The 17594-nt window shown below is 37.8% G+C and overlaps 1 protein-coding gene across 11 annotated transcripts in view; it reads left to right on the top strand.

The window, feature by feature from the left end:
- PTPRM (protein tyrosine phosphatase receptor type M) overlaps positions 1-17594 on the top strand; it is a 441320-nt gene that overhangs the window by 163756 nt on the left and 259970 nt on the right. For all 11 annotated transcript variants that reach the window (XM_015618484.3, XM_015618479.3, XM_015618477.3 and 8 more), the window contains exons 6-7: positions 405-579; positions 8579-8872. In XM_015618484.3, the coding sequence (XP_015473970.1) occupies positions 405-579; positions 8579-8872 (469 nt within the window). The remainder of the gene's footprint in view (positions 1-404; positions 580-8578; positions 8873-17594) is intronic.

Below are 17594 nucleotides of genomic sequence, written 5' to 3'. Positions count from 1 at the left end.
TGTCTCCCTGCAAAATGCATATGCCAAGCAGCAGATGCAGGGAGGGAAGAAAAAGCAGACTGACTATGCTGCTCTTCATGGTTTTTTTAAAAATAAATAAATTTAAGTATTTGTGTAAAACAAGCTAAGCAAGTAAATGTTGCATTGCTCTCAAATCTTTCAATCTATAATCTATAAAGAGCTGAAAGCAGCTGTTACAGATTAATGGTTGCCCACTCATGCTGAATGGTTTAACTCATGTGGGAAGGCAGAAAAGTCTCACTGTCACACCTATAAAAGTAACATACAGTCTTCTGCTTTTATCTTTCCTCTCCTCCTGGGGAACTTGAGAGAAGTAAAATGGGTTGCCAGCATATTTTTATTTTTTTAATATGACTAATAATATTCTTTATTTCTTTGCCTAGGGTATTTATGTACGGGATGCACCTTTGAAGGACATAAAAGTGTTCAATGCCCGACGATTTGTAGCTCTTTTCAGTGTGGTAAACGCCACGAAGCGCGACGCTGGCAACTATCGCTGCATGATCCGGACGGAAGGAGGAGTTGGTGTGTCCAACTATGCAGAGCTGATAGTCAAAGGTACTTCACCATACAAATCAGTATTTGCATGCTCTGTGTATGGAATCAGGGCTTGCAGCTGCTAATGCAGTAAGAATGTCACCCATAGCCTGTTAAACTTGATAAGAGGTTCAGTAAATAGGTTTTGCTTATGTAAATCTTGAGAGTCTATCCAGCTGTAACAAGAGAGTGATGGAAGAAACCAGGGCTAATTAACTAGGTACTTGTTGATGGCTGTTTTAGATATTTTCCAAAAAAACCCCACCCTTTAGACCTGTATATCTTTAAAAGCTTTTATTTAAAGTATGAACATAATAATGGCTACTTGCCTCCTTTGTGGAGATTGTATTCTAAAACTGTATTTACTACAAAATATACAAGATTTACATTAAAGTGAACATATAAATTACACATATTTCAGTATATGGAGGGGTGTTTTTAATAACTTTTGGTAACACTTAGATGTAAGTAGAATTGGGAATCATCTGTCACTAGCAGAAGAAGATGCAAGAAAGCCATAATGAAGATTAAACCATTTTCCAAAAGCAAGAATAGGGTTTTAGTGAATGTGTTGTAGAGAAAATGAAGAGAAACAGAGCAAGAGAAGGATGTTGGAAATAGCCAGGGTATGAAGATAACAAGACAAAACAAATTGTAGCATGAAAACACAGAAGAGCTATTTGAATGGATAGATGAAAAAAGAAACAAACAGAGTGGGTGAGATGAGAATATAATTATAAGGCATGGTGGAAGAAATGAGGTTGTTTCAGTCCAAGCATGAAAAGAAAATAAAGTAGGTGGCCAAAAATAGATACATATGAAAGTCAGCAAAGAAAGCAAGCATGGACTATAACCACAGTAGGAATGATGAAGCATCTTTCAGAGCTAACACCAGTGAAAACAAGGAGGAATGAACACTGCCTGATGGAGGCAGAGGGAGGAGTTCTGAAGTACTGTGTCAGTGATGAGAGGTACAGGAAGCCAAAGGAATTAATTTCTTCTCAGTCTCTTTGATTCAGGGTGTTTTAATTTGTTAGTGCTCCTTTTGAGGTGCAGTAGATGAAATTATGAAGCGTATCATTAAAGCATTTGTGCTTACCAGGATTCTTTCAGAAAATTTGCACTGGCCACTGTGAGTAAGTGGATAGCCTTAGGGTGTAATCCCATTAACTACTTGTAGAGTGGCAAAGTAATTATGGTAATCCCCATTGCCTGTATTGGAGCTTTTATGAGACCACCTGCAGGTCACTCCTTCTGACCTAAAAAGACCCATTTTAAACATTGTGCTGTAAAACCTTAGATGACTCTACTGAACAGCAGCATTAGGGGCTAATTAATAAACATGCTTTCTTATTGATGACATATAGTTAAGAAGTTGTATTTTCTCGTTTTTAGCAGGCTTTCTGCTATATCAGTTACCAGACTTCAAAGATAATGGCTTGATTTCAGTACATGCAGCTATGTATTTTTTTAATCCATTACCATCCATAAATCATGAAGAATGTACATATGCCCACACTGCATGTAATGTTTAGTATACTTGGGAACTGCTGATGGCTTAATAATAATATTTGTAAAAACAGTGGTGTAATTACTCCCCCCTCTTTGTTACAAACAACAAATTTAATTCTCTTCTTATTTATGCTGGTGTAACTAAACTGACTTACGAGGAATTTCCTTGGAATTACATTGCTAGAATGACAGGAGAGTCAAAGAGAGCATTTATAAGTTAAAGAGAATCAGTTCTTCAGAATTATCATGCTCTGTTTCATACTGGTTGCTGAACCTGTAACTCAGGTTGCAAAAAGCTCTGCACTGGAATAGGGCTTTTTTCAAAATATGTTTGCTTTTAAGTAGAGATGTGTGCACAGTTGAGTGGGTTAGAACTCTGTACAACATTCATTCTACTTCACTGTAGACAAAGTTTCACTAAATAGGAATTTACTCTAAGTAGATTCCAATTATGTGTGTAAGGATTTTTAAGCTTTGTAGTGCTGTTGTGGCATGATGTGTGGCACTGGAGACCAGGTACCAGAACTCTTGAAAAGAACAGAAGGGCTGCTAGTTTCAGGTGATGAAAATCAAATCTGCAGTCATGAAGGAATAGGAATGAAATCTTGAAAACGAAAGACATGTAAGAAACTGCCAGGTATTCTTATTCTCTCTCTTTTTTTTTTTTTTCTTTTTTACCTGAGTGAGCATGTTATAGCAAGGTTTCAGCAGTATGTAGGGGGAAAAGGTCACAATTTAAGAGCTGTCAGTTCTGCTATTAAGTAATTGTAAACATGAATATTGTCTAGTTAATGAGGAGAAGCTTGTCAGTGAACAGTTAGTCTGGCATTAAAATGCAGGGGGAGGAAAGAAAGGGGATTTTTTGAAAACTTGTTTGTGGTAGCTTATATTCCTTTTAGAGGGTGGTGAAGTAAAGTATTGATTGTTCTATTTAAATAAATCCTGAAGGGGAGGTTTTCAATTTACCTGAGTGTTTGTTCTGATAAGAAAGGATGAAAAGACAAGTGCCTTGTCATTGTATGTGCTCAAACTGCACAGTATCCTCATCTAAGTTTGTCAGAGAATTGGATTGAAATGTCAGTTTATCTAATGGGAGGCATGAAATTGGCCTTGTCAGATAACCCACTTATTGTAAAAAACATCGGCTCGTATCTAATAGATGACATAAAAGTAATCAAACATTGAGCAAAAGGAAAATAGTCAGGTAGAATTGATTAAATATGTTTGGTGAAGTAAATTAGAGATCTACATGCAGTCCCTAGGTTGAAGTTTTCTAATAGTGGGCAGATCCAACACAGATTAGATTTAGGAGAACAGAATGAGCCTGTCTAGCAGACATCAGATTATTACAGAGTTCAGACTGCTTATTGAGTTCGAACAAGGTAAACCTAAGTGTCAAATTGGTTAAAAGGAGTTTGGTTAGGTTTTTAAGCAAGGGCATAGAAAGGTAGCCATCTGTAATGCTGGCAGCTTAAATGTCTGCATTTTCCAAGTGGAAAATTTAACACTGGGAACAGAACCAAACCTCTTCAGGACCTCCAGAGCAAAGAATTCCTTCTGGAGGGCAAAGTCATTTTGACATCAAGACATAGTAAGAAAATATCAACAATTACTTATCTGTGGTATCAGTTGTTCTCATACATTAAATATACACGGATACTTGGCATCTGTTTTTGTTCTCTCCAATTAACCTTTCATGGTGGATCCATCACTGTCTGTACCCCCTTTTTTACCATCAGTGCTGGCATTAGGACTTTTATTGTTGCCCAACAATTCCTATAATGAAGTCCAGTTGCATATGCTCATTTCTTGGCAAACTGACTGGGGACTTGTATTTTTCAGTGTGAGTGCATGCCTCAGCCTAGAGGTGTTGAGAAAACCTCCATCTAGAAGAGCTGATATACATCATCCATCTTAGCAAACTTGCCATAGGAAAGTGCTGAAGGCTCTGGACTTGGAAACAGTAATATTTTTTCAGGAGGGTACTAGTTATGTCAAGAATGCTGTTTTTCTCTTCCTGTGAAAATCTGTTCTCTAATATAGTTCGTTAAAAAGCTATTAAATAAAACACCAAAAGATCCTGAGGCTTCTTTGAGTTCATCTTTAAAATTCCCCCATAATTCTAGATACAGTATACAGAATTTAATTGCAAGCAGGGATCTGAGCTGCTGTGGGAGCAGGCTGGATCCAGGCACAGGGATCAAGACCTATGAGCTTAACATTTGTGTGGTTTTAGTATACAGTCCTCCATCTTACTGAATCCTTGTACTTTGAGAGTAAAATGGTGATGGATTAACAATGTGGATAGTGAGGAGTGCAGGAACAAGAAGCTACGTACCCAGATAAGGTTGTTTGTGCTGGGACTGAACAGAAACACAAACTGGGAGATGTTTTGAAATGAGAGGGAAGGTATTTGAAAATTAGGACTACACAAGTACTGAAAGCTGGGGAGAAAGAGATGGGGGTGCTGGTCCTCAGCCACTGAACCTGAGCCAGCATGTGTCTGGGTGACCAGGAAGGCCAATGGCTTCCTGGCCCATATGTGGCCAGCAGGACCAGGGCAGGGATTGTCCCCCTGTACCAGGCACAGGTGAGGCCATCCTTGAGTGCTTTGTCCAGTTCTGGTCTCCTCACTACAGGAAAGACATTGAGGTGCTGGAGTGAGTCCAAAGAAGGGCAAGGAGCTGGTGGAGAGTCTGGAGAGTGGGTCAGGAGCAGCTGGGGGTGCTGAGGGTGTTTAGCCTAAAGAAAAGGAGGCTCAGAGGGGACCTTATTGGTCTCTACAGCTGCCTGACAGGAGGTCGTAGCCAGGAAGGGGTCAGCCTCTTCTCCCAGGCATCAAGGGACAGGACAAGAGCTTATAGGCTCCAGCTTTGCCAGGGGAGAATTGGGTTGGACATCAGGAAGAATGTTTTCATTGAAAGGATGGTTAAGCATTGTTACAGGCTGCTGAGGGGAGTGGTGGGGTCCCATCCCTGAAAACATTTGCTTTATGCCTTGGTTTAGTTGGCATCTTGGTGTTTGGTCAAAGGTTGAATTCAGTTATCCTGGAGGTTTTTTCAAACATGATTCTATGATTTTGTGACAAAGAGGGAAAGGTAAACATAGACACATTCATGTATTTGCAAAAAGTGAGGAAGTAGATTTTGCCATTTTTCAAGATAGTGCTTCTAACCTGCAGAGAAGAAATGTCTGTTTTTGTCTTCTTTAACTGACTTAAATCTTACAGGTTTACATGATCTCCAGTGGCAAGTCAGTGTGATTCCTTTACCCTCCCAATTAAATTTTTAGAAGAACTGCAAAGTAAAAGATGCTAAGATGCTGTAGAAAATGTTTGGAAAATCTGTATCATTTAAGTGCAAAGCAGTTTAAATGAAGCAGTTCCAGTTTCAAGTGTGTTTTCAATTAATAGAAAGTGCATAAGAATAAATAGTTTACATTCACGTATGGCTATATTTGTTTTTATCCTCTGTGCAAGAGAAGGGATGCTCCTTATCATGAGGAATGTCTTTTTCTTATATTTAATACAAATGATCCATTTCTGTAGAGTTACCTGAGAGCACCTGCTTAAAGCTTTCTGTCACCTGCAGACCTCTGGCTTTGTCAGGTAGCCACTATTTCCTTTCCCTAAGGGATTGTGCCCAAATTGTCATTTGTCAGAGAACTCAGGAGGAGGTCACATGTCTGTTCAAAGTCTAAAAGGCATAAAATTTGAAATATGGATCCACTTACCTTCTTTTTCTCAGTTAATATTCTGTTTTAAAAACCTACATTTAAAAGGGCTTCACAGTACTGAATAGCATTGTCTGCTTGCTTCAGGAGGAGATCTGCAAAGAAGAACTCCTCTTTAAGATAAGTCATTATATTAGATATCCACTGCTACAAACTTGTTTCTGCTGTCAGCTGAAAATCCTTCCTTGAACATACACAGCCCTGAAATATCAAGTATATTTTACTGTTTCATAAAGGTATTAATTTGCATGTTATTTAATTGAGACTATCTCAGTGGCTGCCAGTAAAACTGCTTTCAGTGAGGGACAGTAGTGCTGCAGTGTGGTACTTACCTAAGTGATTCAAACTCCTCAGCGTCCTAAAAATCTTGAATCATTCTGTCAAAAGAAAAATTAAATTATAAAGACAAAATAATATATTTCAGACTTCAGTTGTGAAATCAGTTTAATTATATTTGGGTATACAGTGTTTTTATTAGAGGATCTGTTTAACTGATCTCATGTTTTTAACCAGTCACTTAATATGAGCATTATATTTGTAACAAAAGGTTGTTTTTTAGGTAGTCTCAATCTCTGGTAAGAAGGTAACTTCTGGTGTTAAACCATGTTAATAGTATGAAATTGCAGCATATGCAGGTTTTGCTAAAATAATGTAACTTGAATTAACCTTTTTCATTGTGGTCCCAGAGAAATGCAAAACATGCCCTGAGGTATAAAAAGACAATAAAATACTGTCTGTTTCAAGTACTTGTAATATTTGGAATGAATTGGTGTAACCACTAACCTTAGTGACCTAACTCCTGAGTTTGCATTTTGAATGGCACTTCAACAGCCTTTAGTAGCATTTGAAACTTGAAAGTAATTAACTGTTCTTTCAGCATGGCTAAGTAAATGCCTTAGGATGCTTTATAAAAGTTCCATTTCATGTCTTGGTTCACAAAACAGCCTAATGATTTAAATTGATGCTAAATCATTTTGAGTCAAGTCAGAACTGTTTCCAGACATACTATCACTGTATGAAGCCATAGTTTATATACTTAGGAAGAATAGTTTCAATAAAACTGCAGTATGTTTCTAGCTCAACAATGACATCGGTTTGCCATATATTGCTATTGACATAAAACAATGCTTTCACTGCTGATTTGAAAAATCTAAACAATATTATTTATATCCTGCAATCTGCCACAATACATTAAGCTATTTTTATGTCTATTCCAATTAGTAGTGCTTAATATATATCTTTGGAGATGTTCTGGTGTTTTGCCCTTTGTATTGTGTTTTTCATGACAGTAATCATTTAGTTTTGTTAAGATGAAAACACACAGTGCTGACGTCTGTGTTTGCTGGTCTGTTGTGTTGTATTTCAGCAATTGCTAACAGATTGCACAGATCAAAGTTTGCATACAAGTGTACCCTGCTAATTAGAAACACCATCTATCTGAGGCTCAGCTAATCTTCAGTGTACTCAGTGCTCTGAGTTACTCCTTCTATAAATGAAAAAAGGTAGCTTACTGTATGATAATTACATATCTGTTAAAAGAGCAATTCTGCTATTCCTCAGGAAATATTGAATGTTTCTTTGCTTTAACTGTGACTTTGAAGACCATGACAAAATGATGAAATACATAAATTCAACTTCTTGTCTGTTTGACTACCTGTATCTCAGCACAGAGGGAAATGGTTAGCAGAAGAGGATAAATCTGAATCTAAAGCTTAGGGAAGACAGCTGTCCTGCATTCATTCCATATTCTGTGTAGCCTTGAGAAGGTGGCAGTGTTTGCTGATAGATACGTTAAGAATATTGGATCAAACAGTGCCTTATTATGGTGGCTCAATTTCATTCTACATGAATATATTTAACCAACAGGAAGGCAAATTTTTTAGAGATATGATGCATGAAACAGCAGAATAATTTAACCAGTAAGGGAAAAAAGGATTTATTATTTACCTTTCAAAAAAGATGATGTCTGCAAATTATTTCTGCAGTCTAATTTAAAATTAGATGCCCATCAACATAGTAAATTAAAGTGGGTTTAAAACTTTGGTTGCTTTTGAAATTTTTAGAATCCAAACCCAGTCTATCAGGATATCACATGCATGCTTGCTCTGTGATACAGAGTACATTTCTCTGTGGTAGTTAGTGAAAATAGCCATTACATGAGGCAGAAACAGACTTGTAGTAAAAACTCAAGAAATCCCCCAGCTTTCAGAAGCTCTTTAATTTTAACTGAATTATAGAACTTGTAAAATTACTGTATTTGCTCTGCTTACACATAAGTCTGAAAATACAAAGGGTGAGTAGTTAAGTACATAAAAAATAATTAATAAAAAATAATTTTGTTTCTGTGCATAAATTCCTATCCTTGTTATGTGTAAGGATAGGCTACAATATAAATTTCAGCTTAAAATATTTTTTTTGAGTAGTATTAATATTAATATCTGGAACAAACTATTTGTATGAGAAAACCTGAAATTATCTTTCTTTTTAGTTGGGGGTTGCCATGGAATGTGTAGTGAATAGAATTCCATTTGCACCTGGTTTGACATTATGTGGTATAAACCAAAGGCTTCAGGTTAAAATCTCCGAGTGCATAAGCAAAAGAATCTGAATATTGCAGTTTAATGAGAATAAGTCAGTCTGTAGTGGTGATGCCTTCATATCCATATTTTTATGCAATCTTCAACTCTAATGTAATACAAACCCCATTGCTTATTTGAATGTTTTGAAGCAGAAAAAGTGTAATCATAGCTTGTTATCGTACCTTACTGTTTTTCAGAGCCACCAGTTCCCATTGCTCCACCTCAGCTGTCCTCAGTTGGTGCAACTTACCTGTGGATACAGCTGAATGCCAATTCCATCAATGGGGATGGACCCATTATCCAAAGAGAAGTTGAGTATCGAACTTCCAGCGGAAGCTGGTACGACATACAACCCGTGGACTCCACAAGCTATAAGATTGGGCACCTGGATCCTGATACAGAATATGAAATCAGTGTATTACTTACAAGACCAGGTGAAGGAGGAACAGGGTCTCCTGGCCCAGCTCTCAAAACAAGAACAAAATGTGCTGGTGAGTACTCCAAGGTGATAGGAAAGTTGTAAGCATCTTTCTAGGGCTGAAGACATAAGTTACTTCACTAGCAGTTTTTACTGTCTGTCTTAAACCAGCAGGTTACAGGAATTAAGACTGAATGGTTTTAAGTATAACCTATTAGCATTTTCCAGCTACAGTGACCTTGAAAGCAACCTTCTGTGCGACTGTAGATGAAATCATGACTGTGTGTGCTTTTTTTATCTTTCAGTGTCAGTTATATCAAACTTGTAGATAAAGTGGAAAGAGATCCTGTGTAACAGCAAAAGCATTCACTGTTGAGTCTCAATTAGCAGATGAGGTTTAGCAAAGGACTGCTTTCTTGAGTGACTGACAGCATGTCTCTTTACTAAATGAGATAGTGTGATTTCTGGTGTGTTGTAGCGATCTTGGCTCCTGTTTTGGATGATATAATTAATAGAGATGACCTCTGATTGTAATAGCATACAAAGTTCACCTATTATACAGAAGCAATTGTAGAATAATTTTCAGTGAGACTGGCAGTGATATTTAGTTTGGGATTTAGCTGCTCAGAAAATAATAGAGGATACTGTGACCTGGATTTTCTTTGGTCATTAGTATTTTCACCCCAGATTTTGAATCATCTCTCTGCTGCTGTAAAGCTGGTGGAAGGTAGGCAGGAGTGTAGCTAGAGAATATGACAGTAACAAGTGGTGTTAGCTTATTGTTCCTAGTCTTTTAAAAAATGACTTGGTCTTACTTTTTAAGAGAAAAATTACGTACCTCAACAGAAATCATATATTTCCATTGCATATATTTTTTTGTAAAGTCACCTGGCCATTTGTTAGTGAGTAAATGTCATTTCAGTTGGATTAAATTGGTGTGATGTCAAACACAAAATGAAACAGAGTTGCTGTCAGAATCCCACTATTATGTTCTGAAGATGCAAACTTACACAAGTACTAATTCTTTGATGTTATTTTTGGTATTTTTCTTCCTCTCATTACTGGAAAGAAGTATTTAATGAAAAGTACCAGAAAGCAGTACAGCTACATTATAATAATAGATAAGTATTTTGTATTTATAAGATTTTCTCTACTAGGTTAAGATCAGTCAGAAGTGGAGCATAAAAATGAAATATAGTTCCCTTCAGGAGGGTTTCTGGGTCACTGTGCCCTTCATAATATTGTAAATGTCTGTCTAGACAAGGTAAGTACGTATTTAATACACAAGTATTTCAGTTTTACTAATAGTCTTTTCATCTGCTTGTAGGATCAGGTAATGCAGTACTGGGTGCTGTGTGAGTGAGCCTGTCTCTCCTGTAGGGTTGTGTTGTGTTACCAACCTTGGATTAGTCACAAATCCAAAATGTAGCACCAAACAGGCTGCTATGAAGGAAATTTAACTCCACCTCAGCCAGACTTAGTAGAGAGTGATATCCAGAACTTTACTTATATTTAAGAGTATCACATGCTTTCTGTTCTGCTCTGTGGTGCATAATGTTGAGTAATAAAACAGGCATTCAGTTTCATAAACCACTGTGTACTGGAAGTGTTTTATTACCTGGTAATGGCTTGTAATACATCAGAATTATTTGTGTTTTTATTAAGCTAAACAGTAACCTTCTTAAATTAAAAGCAGAAAGTTAAATGACTGAAAAATGTAAATTGAATGATGATATTAAATCTGTCTCTGCAGTTTGGCTATTTTATAGCAGAAGACCCTGCTTTGAAGGTGTGGTGGTTATTGGTTAACTGTTAGCAAGTGACATGCTAATAAGTGGCCCAAGGGTTTAAAAAGAGATGCTGATAAACTAATGACGGTATAATTAAGCTGGGTAGGAGTAAAATAATGCCAGTCTCCAAAGCATACCATAGAATTAATAAAACAGGAGTCTTTAAGAGAAGAATCATTGCACCTTTTTAATTACTGTGATAATTGCATGCTGCTTGCCTGTTCCCTAGGGGAAGATAGTGAACCACTTGGAGACTTGAAGCAGTATGCTAGGCATTCAATAATCTTAATAGTTCTCCAAAGCATTTGAAATATGTTTTCATTTTAGCAAAATGAGATTTCAGAGGCTTGTAATAGACAAGTCTTATCTGTAACTTCACTAAATAAAAGTGTCTGTAATTAGAATGGGAAGGAAAAAAGTCTTTCCAGACTTGGTTGCATCACACTCACTGGAGCAGTTGCCACTTTAGAAAGTGCTTTGTTTCCTTTTGATGAAATATAATGTTAGTGCTTTTACAGTGTAATTCTCAGGAAGCTAGAGAATCACATTCAGGTCTGGATTAGATTTAACCTAGAATGTGGAGTTCAGGTTTGAAGTAGTTTAATGGATTTTGGCCATGGTGAACCACATTTGAGTCAGACTTAGAAAAAAGGGGTTTTCTCATTTAAAGGTGTGAAAAGAAGGTCTTCCCTGGTTGTCTGGAATTTAAATCACCTGTTCCTATGCTCAAAACCCCCTCTCCCCACAGCCATCTCATATGGTGTTGTGAACCAAGAATGCTGAATGCCAGGGCATCCACAGCTTCTCTGGGAATCCTGTTCCAACTGCCTCACCACCCCCACAGTAAAGAATTTCTTTCTAATATCTAATATGAACCTACTTCCAGTTTGAAGCTCATCCCTTTGTCCTATCACTATTGTTCCTGATGAGACACAGTCTGGCCCAAAACCAGTGGCATTGTCCATAGTAAAACTAAAGTAGATATGTTGAAGGATTAATAAGATAGACTATGTTTTGTAGTTTTTTTTCTTATCCATACCAGTATTCCAGTGGGTAGATTTATTTATTTCAGGGCTTTCCAGCATGCTTTGTCTTTGGCATTCATTGCATGATACAAATCCTGATTTGGTCTGTGTCCCTGCATTCTGGTGATGAAGCAGTGCCCCAGTTAAAACACACCTGAATAATGCAGAACTGCTAAATGAGCTCCTGCAATTTTTTTTTTTTTTTTTTTTTTTTTTTTTGCTATGGCCCCTCTGTTAGGAGACTTTATTTCTAATTTATATTGTTCCTTGAATTTGCTGGTGAACAGATACGTCTTAAAGACAGCTACCTTAGGAAGAAAAGTTAAAATAAAATCCTCCCTCCTGCTAAGGGAGGGGATTGTTAAGGCCCCCTAGGGAAAGTTGTTTTCTTTTTCTCATAATTATTTTTTTTTTTCCCTGTGACATTTGGCATAATTTCTGAAAATTAGCATATTTTCCTTTACTAAACCAGAAAACTCTACTAGAATTTAAGAAAATAAAAAAATAAGAAATTAAAAGACTGCCATGAAAGAATCTTCTGATGAATTATCCCCAAACTGTGGGGTTTTTTTAACAGTCAGATCTCTGCTTCTTTGCACTAAGACACAATTACTGCCCTGGAGTATTTGCCAAAACAATCACTGTCATTTTAACCAATAATTTTCATACAATGAAATAACAGGAATGTTTTAATTAACATAGTTGATTTTGCTGTCTCTTCTATCCCATCACCTGAGCTTGTCAGGAGGAAAGCTGTTACTCCCAGTACAACTGAGCTCTTGAAACACTGCTGTAGGTTTGTTGTAAAATGTCTGGTACTCCTAGAAGGCTTGTTACAATCTGGAAGAACAGGGCAGAAGAAGTCTTTAAATCCCCTCTCTGGAAAAAGAATAATCTTTGTTTTTCTCAGTTCACTCATTGCTTTGGCTTCAGCTGGTAAATCTTTGAAGGTGTCAGAATTATTTCACTAGTTCTGTGTTGCCTACTGGCATCCACTGGCATTATGAGAAAAAAATTTGCATGTGCTAGAATACACTGATGGAATGAGTATCCTCTTCCCTCTGATCAGTTCAGACCTGCATCAGGTTGCACCAGGCAGAGGTATCTCTGGGCAAATGGCACAGACCAGGAGCTGTCTTGAACCCTGCATTTAACTTCGGTGTGCTCAGGTCTGCTGGACAGTACTCAGTGCCACCGCTTTCCTCCTGCCCCATGACAGGGAGCACTGTCCAAATCCTACAGGATGGACAGCCTGTATCTTCTTGTAGACAACAGTCTGAATAATAAGTCAGTTTTGCAGATGGTTTTCCCTGTTCTCCACCCTCCCACCCTCATTAATTCCCTAGTTAGTCTCTCCCTTTGTCATTGTCCATGCCCTAGCCTTTCATGAAGCTCAGTGGTGCTTACTGCTGATTTCCATGCCCTTCCCCATTCTATATCATTATTAGGAAAGATGAGTTCCTAAGAACTTCTCTAGGTTGAAATGGCAGCTGCCTTTCACTGTCCTTCAAGACTTGAAACTTTTGACTGTTTTGTCTCAAGAAAGGAGGAAGGATCTTACTGTAACTGGGAATTAAGTTATTCCTTCTTGTTGCTATACCGTGGGGAGCTGCCTGTGAAGGAGTTCAGGGTATTTTCAAGCATATAACAAAGTCTTAACATTGCTTAGTTTTGTGATCATAGGAAAATGTCAACCTGAAGCCATACTGCAGTTTTTTTTCCATAACTCTTTTCCTTAGCAATTTTCTTCAGAAGTTTTAACCAAGGTTTTTGCAGCTGCGTTGTATTAGAGCTAGACCTCCGGTCAGAGACACCTGAACCCTGAGGAACAGGGTGCAGGTATTGCACCATTTTATTTTCCATGGAAAAGTTCCATGATATTTCTAAAGTCTCCATTCCTAACCTGAAACTGTAATAAACTTTAGTAGAAGGTTGCATTGATTTATCAGAACTAGAAATCTACAGTGAACTTACATTTTATTTATGGTTTTATTATGAAAGTAAGATCCTACTGTATTGTCCTTTTTTCTAATGCCTTTCTGATACACAAACCCTTTCATATAAGGTCACTTTCTCCTAAGGGTAAAAGCTAGTTTTGGATTTCCTGCATGTAGCAGGTGACTTGCAGTAGATGTGCAGGAGGTAAACTGAAAGATTTTAATAGAATTCCAAGAAAATACTGCCTAGTGAGATATATGTCCATGTGTCTATATCACTGGTCACTTACTTCTGATGGGGAAATGAAACATCTTGGAAGGGGCCCTTCAGAAAACACAAATGGTGTTCAGCATTGACTAGTGTATGAACTAGTGTGTAAGAAGTGGTGTTCTTCATTGGCAGCCACTTGTCCAGGGACAAGTGCCCAAGGTGTTCCTCACTGAGATGATTTCTGTCATCTCAGATACCATGTACAGAACAGCCTGCCTTGTGTTATCAGGGGTTTTGGGTTGGGAAAAACCCAGATAATCCAAATTCCTCCCATATAAAAATCTCTTTAAATGCAGTTCTCTTCCTTCTTGTCTCACAGTTTAGAATTTCCCCTCAGACTCCTTTAAGTTCCTAAAAAAAAACCCAAAAACCCCCCCAAAATAACCAAACAAAAAGCTACAGTCCGGTCAGTCTCACCATAAACCCTGGGAAGATGATAGAACAACCAATCTTAGAAACCATTTCCAGGAGCACAAGGAACAAAAACATGATAGGGAGTAGTCAGCATGGATTCACAGAGGGGAAGTCATGCTTGATGAACCCAAACTCCTTCTGTGGTGAAACATAAAGAGCACTGGAGATACTCAAAAGTTATCTGGAATTCAAGCTGTTGTAGCTGGCATTGGTAGAGCAAGGGTGGTGTACAGCGAGGGTTGGACCAGATGAACCAGACCCTTCCTACCTCAGCTGTTCTGTGATTCCAAGTTTCTGTCAAAATCTGGGAAGAGAAGCTCTCACCATGGAGTTTGTTAAATTCTCCTAGATTCTTCTTTAATACACAGGAATGTGTCATGATCTTTCTCCACTGTATTCCTGTCCTTGTCTGAGGCTGTATAGACAGTGAGGTACAGTGTGATGGAAAGACTTCATCACAGACAAAAGCTGGAGTTCCACTACATGGAATGTTTCTCTAGATTTGTGGCTGCCAGTGATAGCAAGAACAGAACATTTTCTTTTTGGAAATAAACACCATGAGAGTATCTGCCCTTTCATCCCAAATGCATCTCTCCTTTGCAGGGGAAATCATGGGTCGGTTCTCCATTTAGTGAATTTTCAGCTTGTGAATACAAAAGCTTATCCTAATATTGGCAGTCAAGAGAACAGGCCTTTATAGAAGTTAATAATACCTGTACTTTTGTGTCTCCATTAGTCCCTAAAGAAATAATTTTTGGTTAGATAGAGCATCCAGAGATCTCACTTGAGAAACAGAACATTTTCACTCCCCTCCACATGAATGGGAGGGGGAAAAAAGGGCAGGAAAAATGCTGCAAGTATGGTCTGTTGGCTCACTTTCTGACACATGCTGAAGTATAAAAGGAATATAGACACAATCTAGTGCTGGTAAGGACACAGAGCATGAAACCTGACTGTCAGATCAGTTTGTTTTGAGAAGCTCCACATTAGAATACGGAGAAACATTTCCTGACAGTTACAGCTGGGTTAATATACAGATGGAAACAGAATGTATGTAAGAATAACTGCCACGTCTTTGGTTGTGTGAAAAGCAGTCATATAAATGGAGACTTATTTTTTCACTTTAATAGATTCCCATTTCAAAACATTTGCAGAGGAAGAAATTAACCTGCTCTTTGAGACAAATGAACCTTCACTAACTTAGAGCAAACCTGAGGGGCAAGATTATTAATTTCACATCTGCCAGGTGGAGGGAATGTGAAGAAAACATAATGACCCTTAAGGAAAAGTAGATAATATGATTTCCCCTGTGACATATCTTCATCTCCAGTCTTTGTTGTAGTCTCTTACTAGTTACAAGGATAAGCTCAAAAACACACACTCAGGCAATTACTGTACCTAACTTCAGTTCAGGAATTGGTTGTTAGGGAGTGAGAAAAACCCAGCAATCTGGGAGTGTACTGGTTATAAATAAAAGACTGCTATGTGGGCATCTTTATTAGAAGTGGTAAATTATAAATACTTGTAAATACTTGTAAAAAATACCGTTTTTACAGGGTGTTCCTTAGTATTACTCTGTTCTGAACAAATGAAATACAAGCTGTTTCACAGATGCTTTTGATCTCTCTTCTCAGATGTATATTATTACTGCAGATTTAAATGAATGTATTGGTACTCTGTTATTAAAAGCAATTAATAATAGCAGGAAAAAGCATTCTGTGTCTTTCCAGTGAAGTTTCATGGTGCTTTGAAATTTGTCCTTACTAACTTCATGCTGAGAGCTTTCTCCCCTCTTTTGAGGCCTATTTTTACATCAGCTGTTCCAGTTCTCACATACAGTTATACCATACTGTCTTCCACTCACAGGCAGACTTCGTTTTTAATTCTGTTAATCCTTTGGCAAAAACTTTAGCAAATGAAACATGAAGGTATGGCTTTTTCCTCTGACTTGGTCTTATCCAAACCAAAGCAAAATCTTGTATGCTTTTGAAATGACCAAAGTATATTTACTCCAGTTTGTGTCTAAAAGAATAACTGATTTTGTGTGCCAGAGAGAGTGTATGTGTATATACAGACATGCACATATATCCCCATCTCTTTTTCCTTCATATATAGGTACGATTGTGTCAACCCTATGGCCAAAGGGAGGGAATTCAGGCTCTGAAGGGCAGGTTTCTTGCTTAAAAAACCAAATAGTTGTGTGAACTTCTGAGCCGGGTCTAAAGACACCTTTTGTTTTAGGAGTCAGGAAAATAAGGTGTCACATAGACATCTGTGATACTAAATATCACCACTGTGTGAAGATAATCCCATTTTCCCTTATGACAGACCTGCATGGCTGGAGGGAGTTCCCAATTAACCACAAATCTGATGTCAAATGGAATATTTGATGTTAGACTTCTGCTAACTTCCACCCTAAGCCTCCTGAATAGGGTCACTAGTTTGGCTATCTCATCTTCTGGAATTAAATTCTGGCAGTACCGTGTCAAATCCATTTAAATTTTAAGCATGTTATTTGGATGAAATTTGCCAGTGGTTTTAAAGGGTGCTGAAAGATGGAAATGGATGAACAGACAGGCATGCCCCTTGGTTTTGGTAATTTAAGGCTCACTCTTTTGTTTGAGACTGTTAGACCTGTGTGCTATCTTGCCCAGCAGCTTTGGCCTGCTTTAAAACACAAAGCTGCACAATTCTATTAAAGTATCTATGAAGCATGAAACATCCAGGAATGATGTAGAAACACAGAGATGCTTTAGTTTTTTAAACCTTCTAGTAGTTCGGGTTTTTTTTCAAATGACAAAAAAGGTAGTTATCAGTTTTTAGAAAGAATGGTGTATTAATCTTAGCTCACTTCAAAAGAAAACAAACAACTACACCACTCAGGTACTTCCAGTTTTTTCAGTTTTGAAGTGACTAAAAATGCCTCCCAGTTTTTTGGGAGGCATTTTGGCTTTACAAAGCTGTTTTGCAAATGTAGAGTCATATGTAGAATTGAGTCCAACCTCCTAAAGGTTCCCAGGAAGAAAAGTTGAGTTCTGGCTTTTCTGGTATTACATTTTTCTGTAAAGTTCAATTACAACTTTATAGCCTAGTCTGTCGGCTATGTGTCGAGTTTGAGACCTGAAGTCAGGGCAGATCCTGATGAAGAGATATGCTGACTTTGGAGATAAAAAGTTCTCCATCGTGAGAGTACTAGGTTGTACTAGGCAGTGCTGTGAGTAGGTAATGCTGTCCTGTAATCCAAGGATCTCTTGTGGTGAGCAAGCGCACATCACATTTCTGTTTACAACAAAAATGAAGTTGAAACTGTTCACAGAGCATTGGATCTCTGCTTCTATAGGTGCTAAAAAAATAGATT

This window comes from Parus major, chromosome 2 (assembly GCF_001522545.3).
Source record: "Parus major isolate Abel chromosome 2, Parus_major1.1, whole genome shotgun sequence".
Classification (NCBI taxonomy): domain Eukaryota; kingdom Metazoa; phylum Chordata; class Aves; order Passeriformes; family Paridae; genus Parus; species Parus major.
The sequence above is the reverse complement of the archived record's forward strand: the minus strand, read 5'-3'. Positions and strand labels throughout refer to the sequence as shown.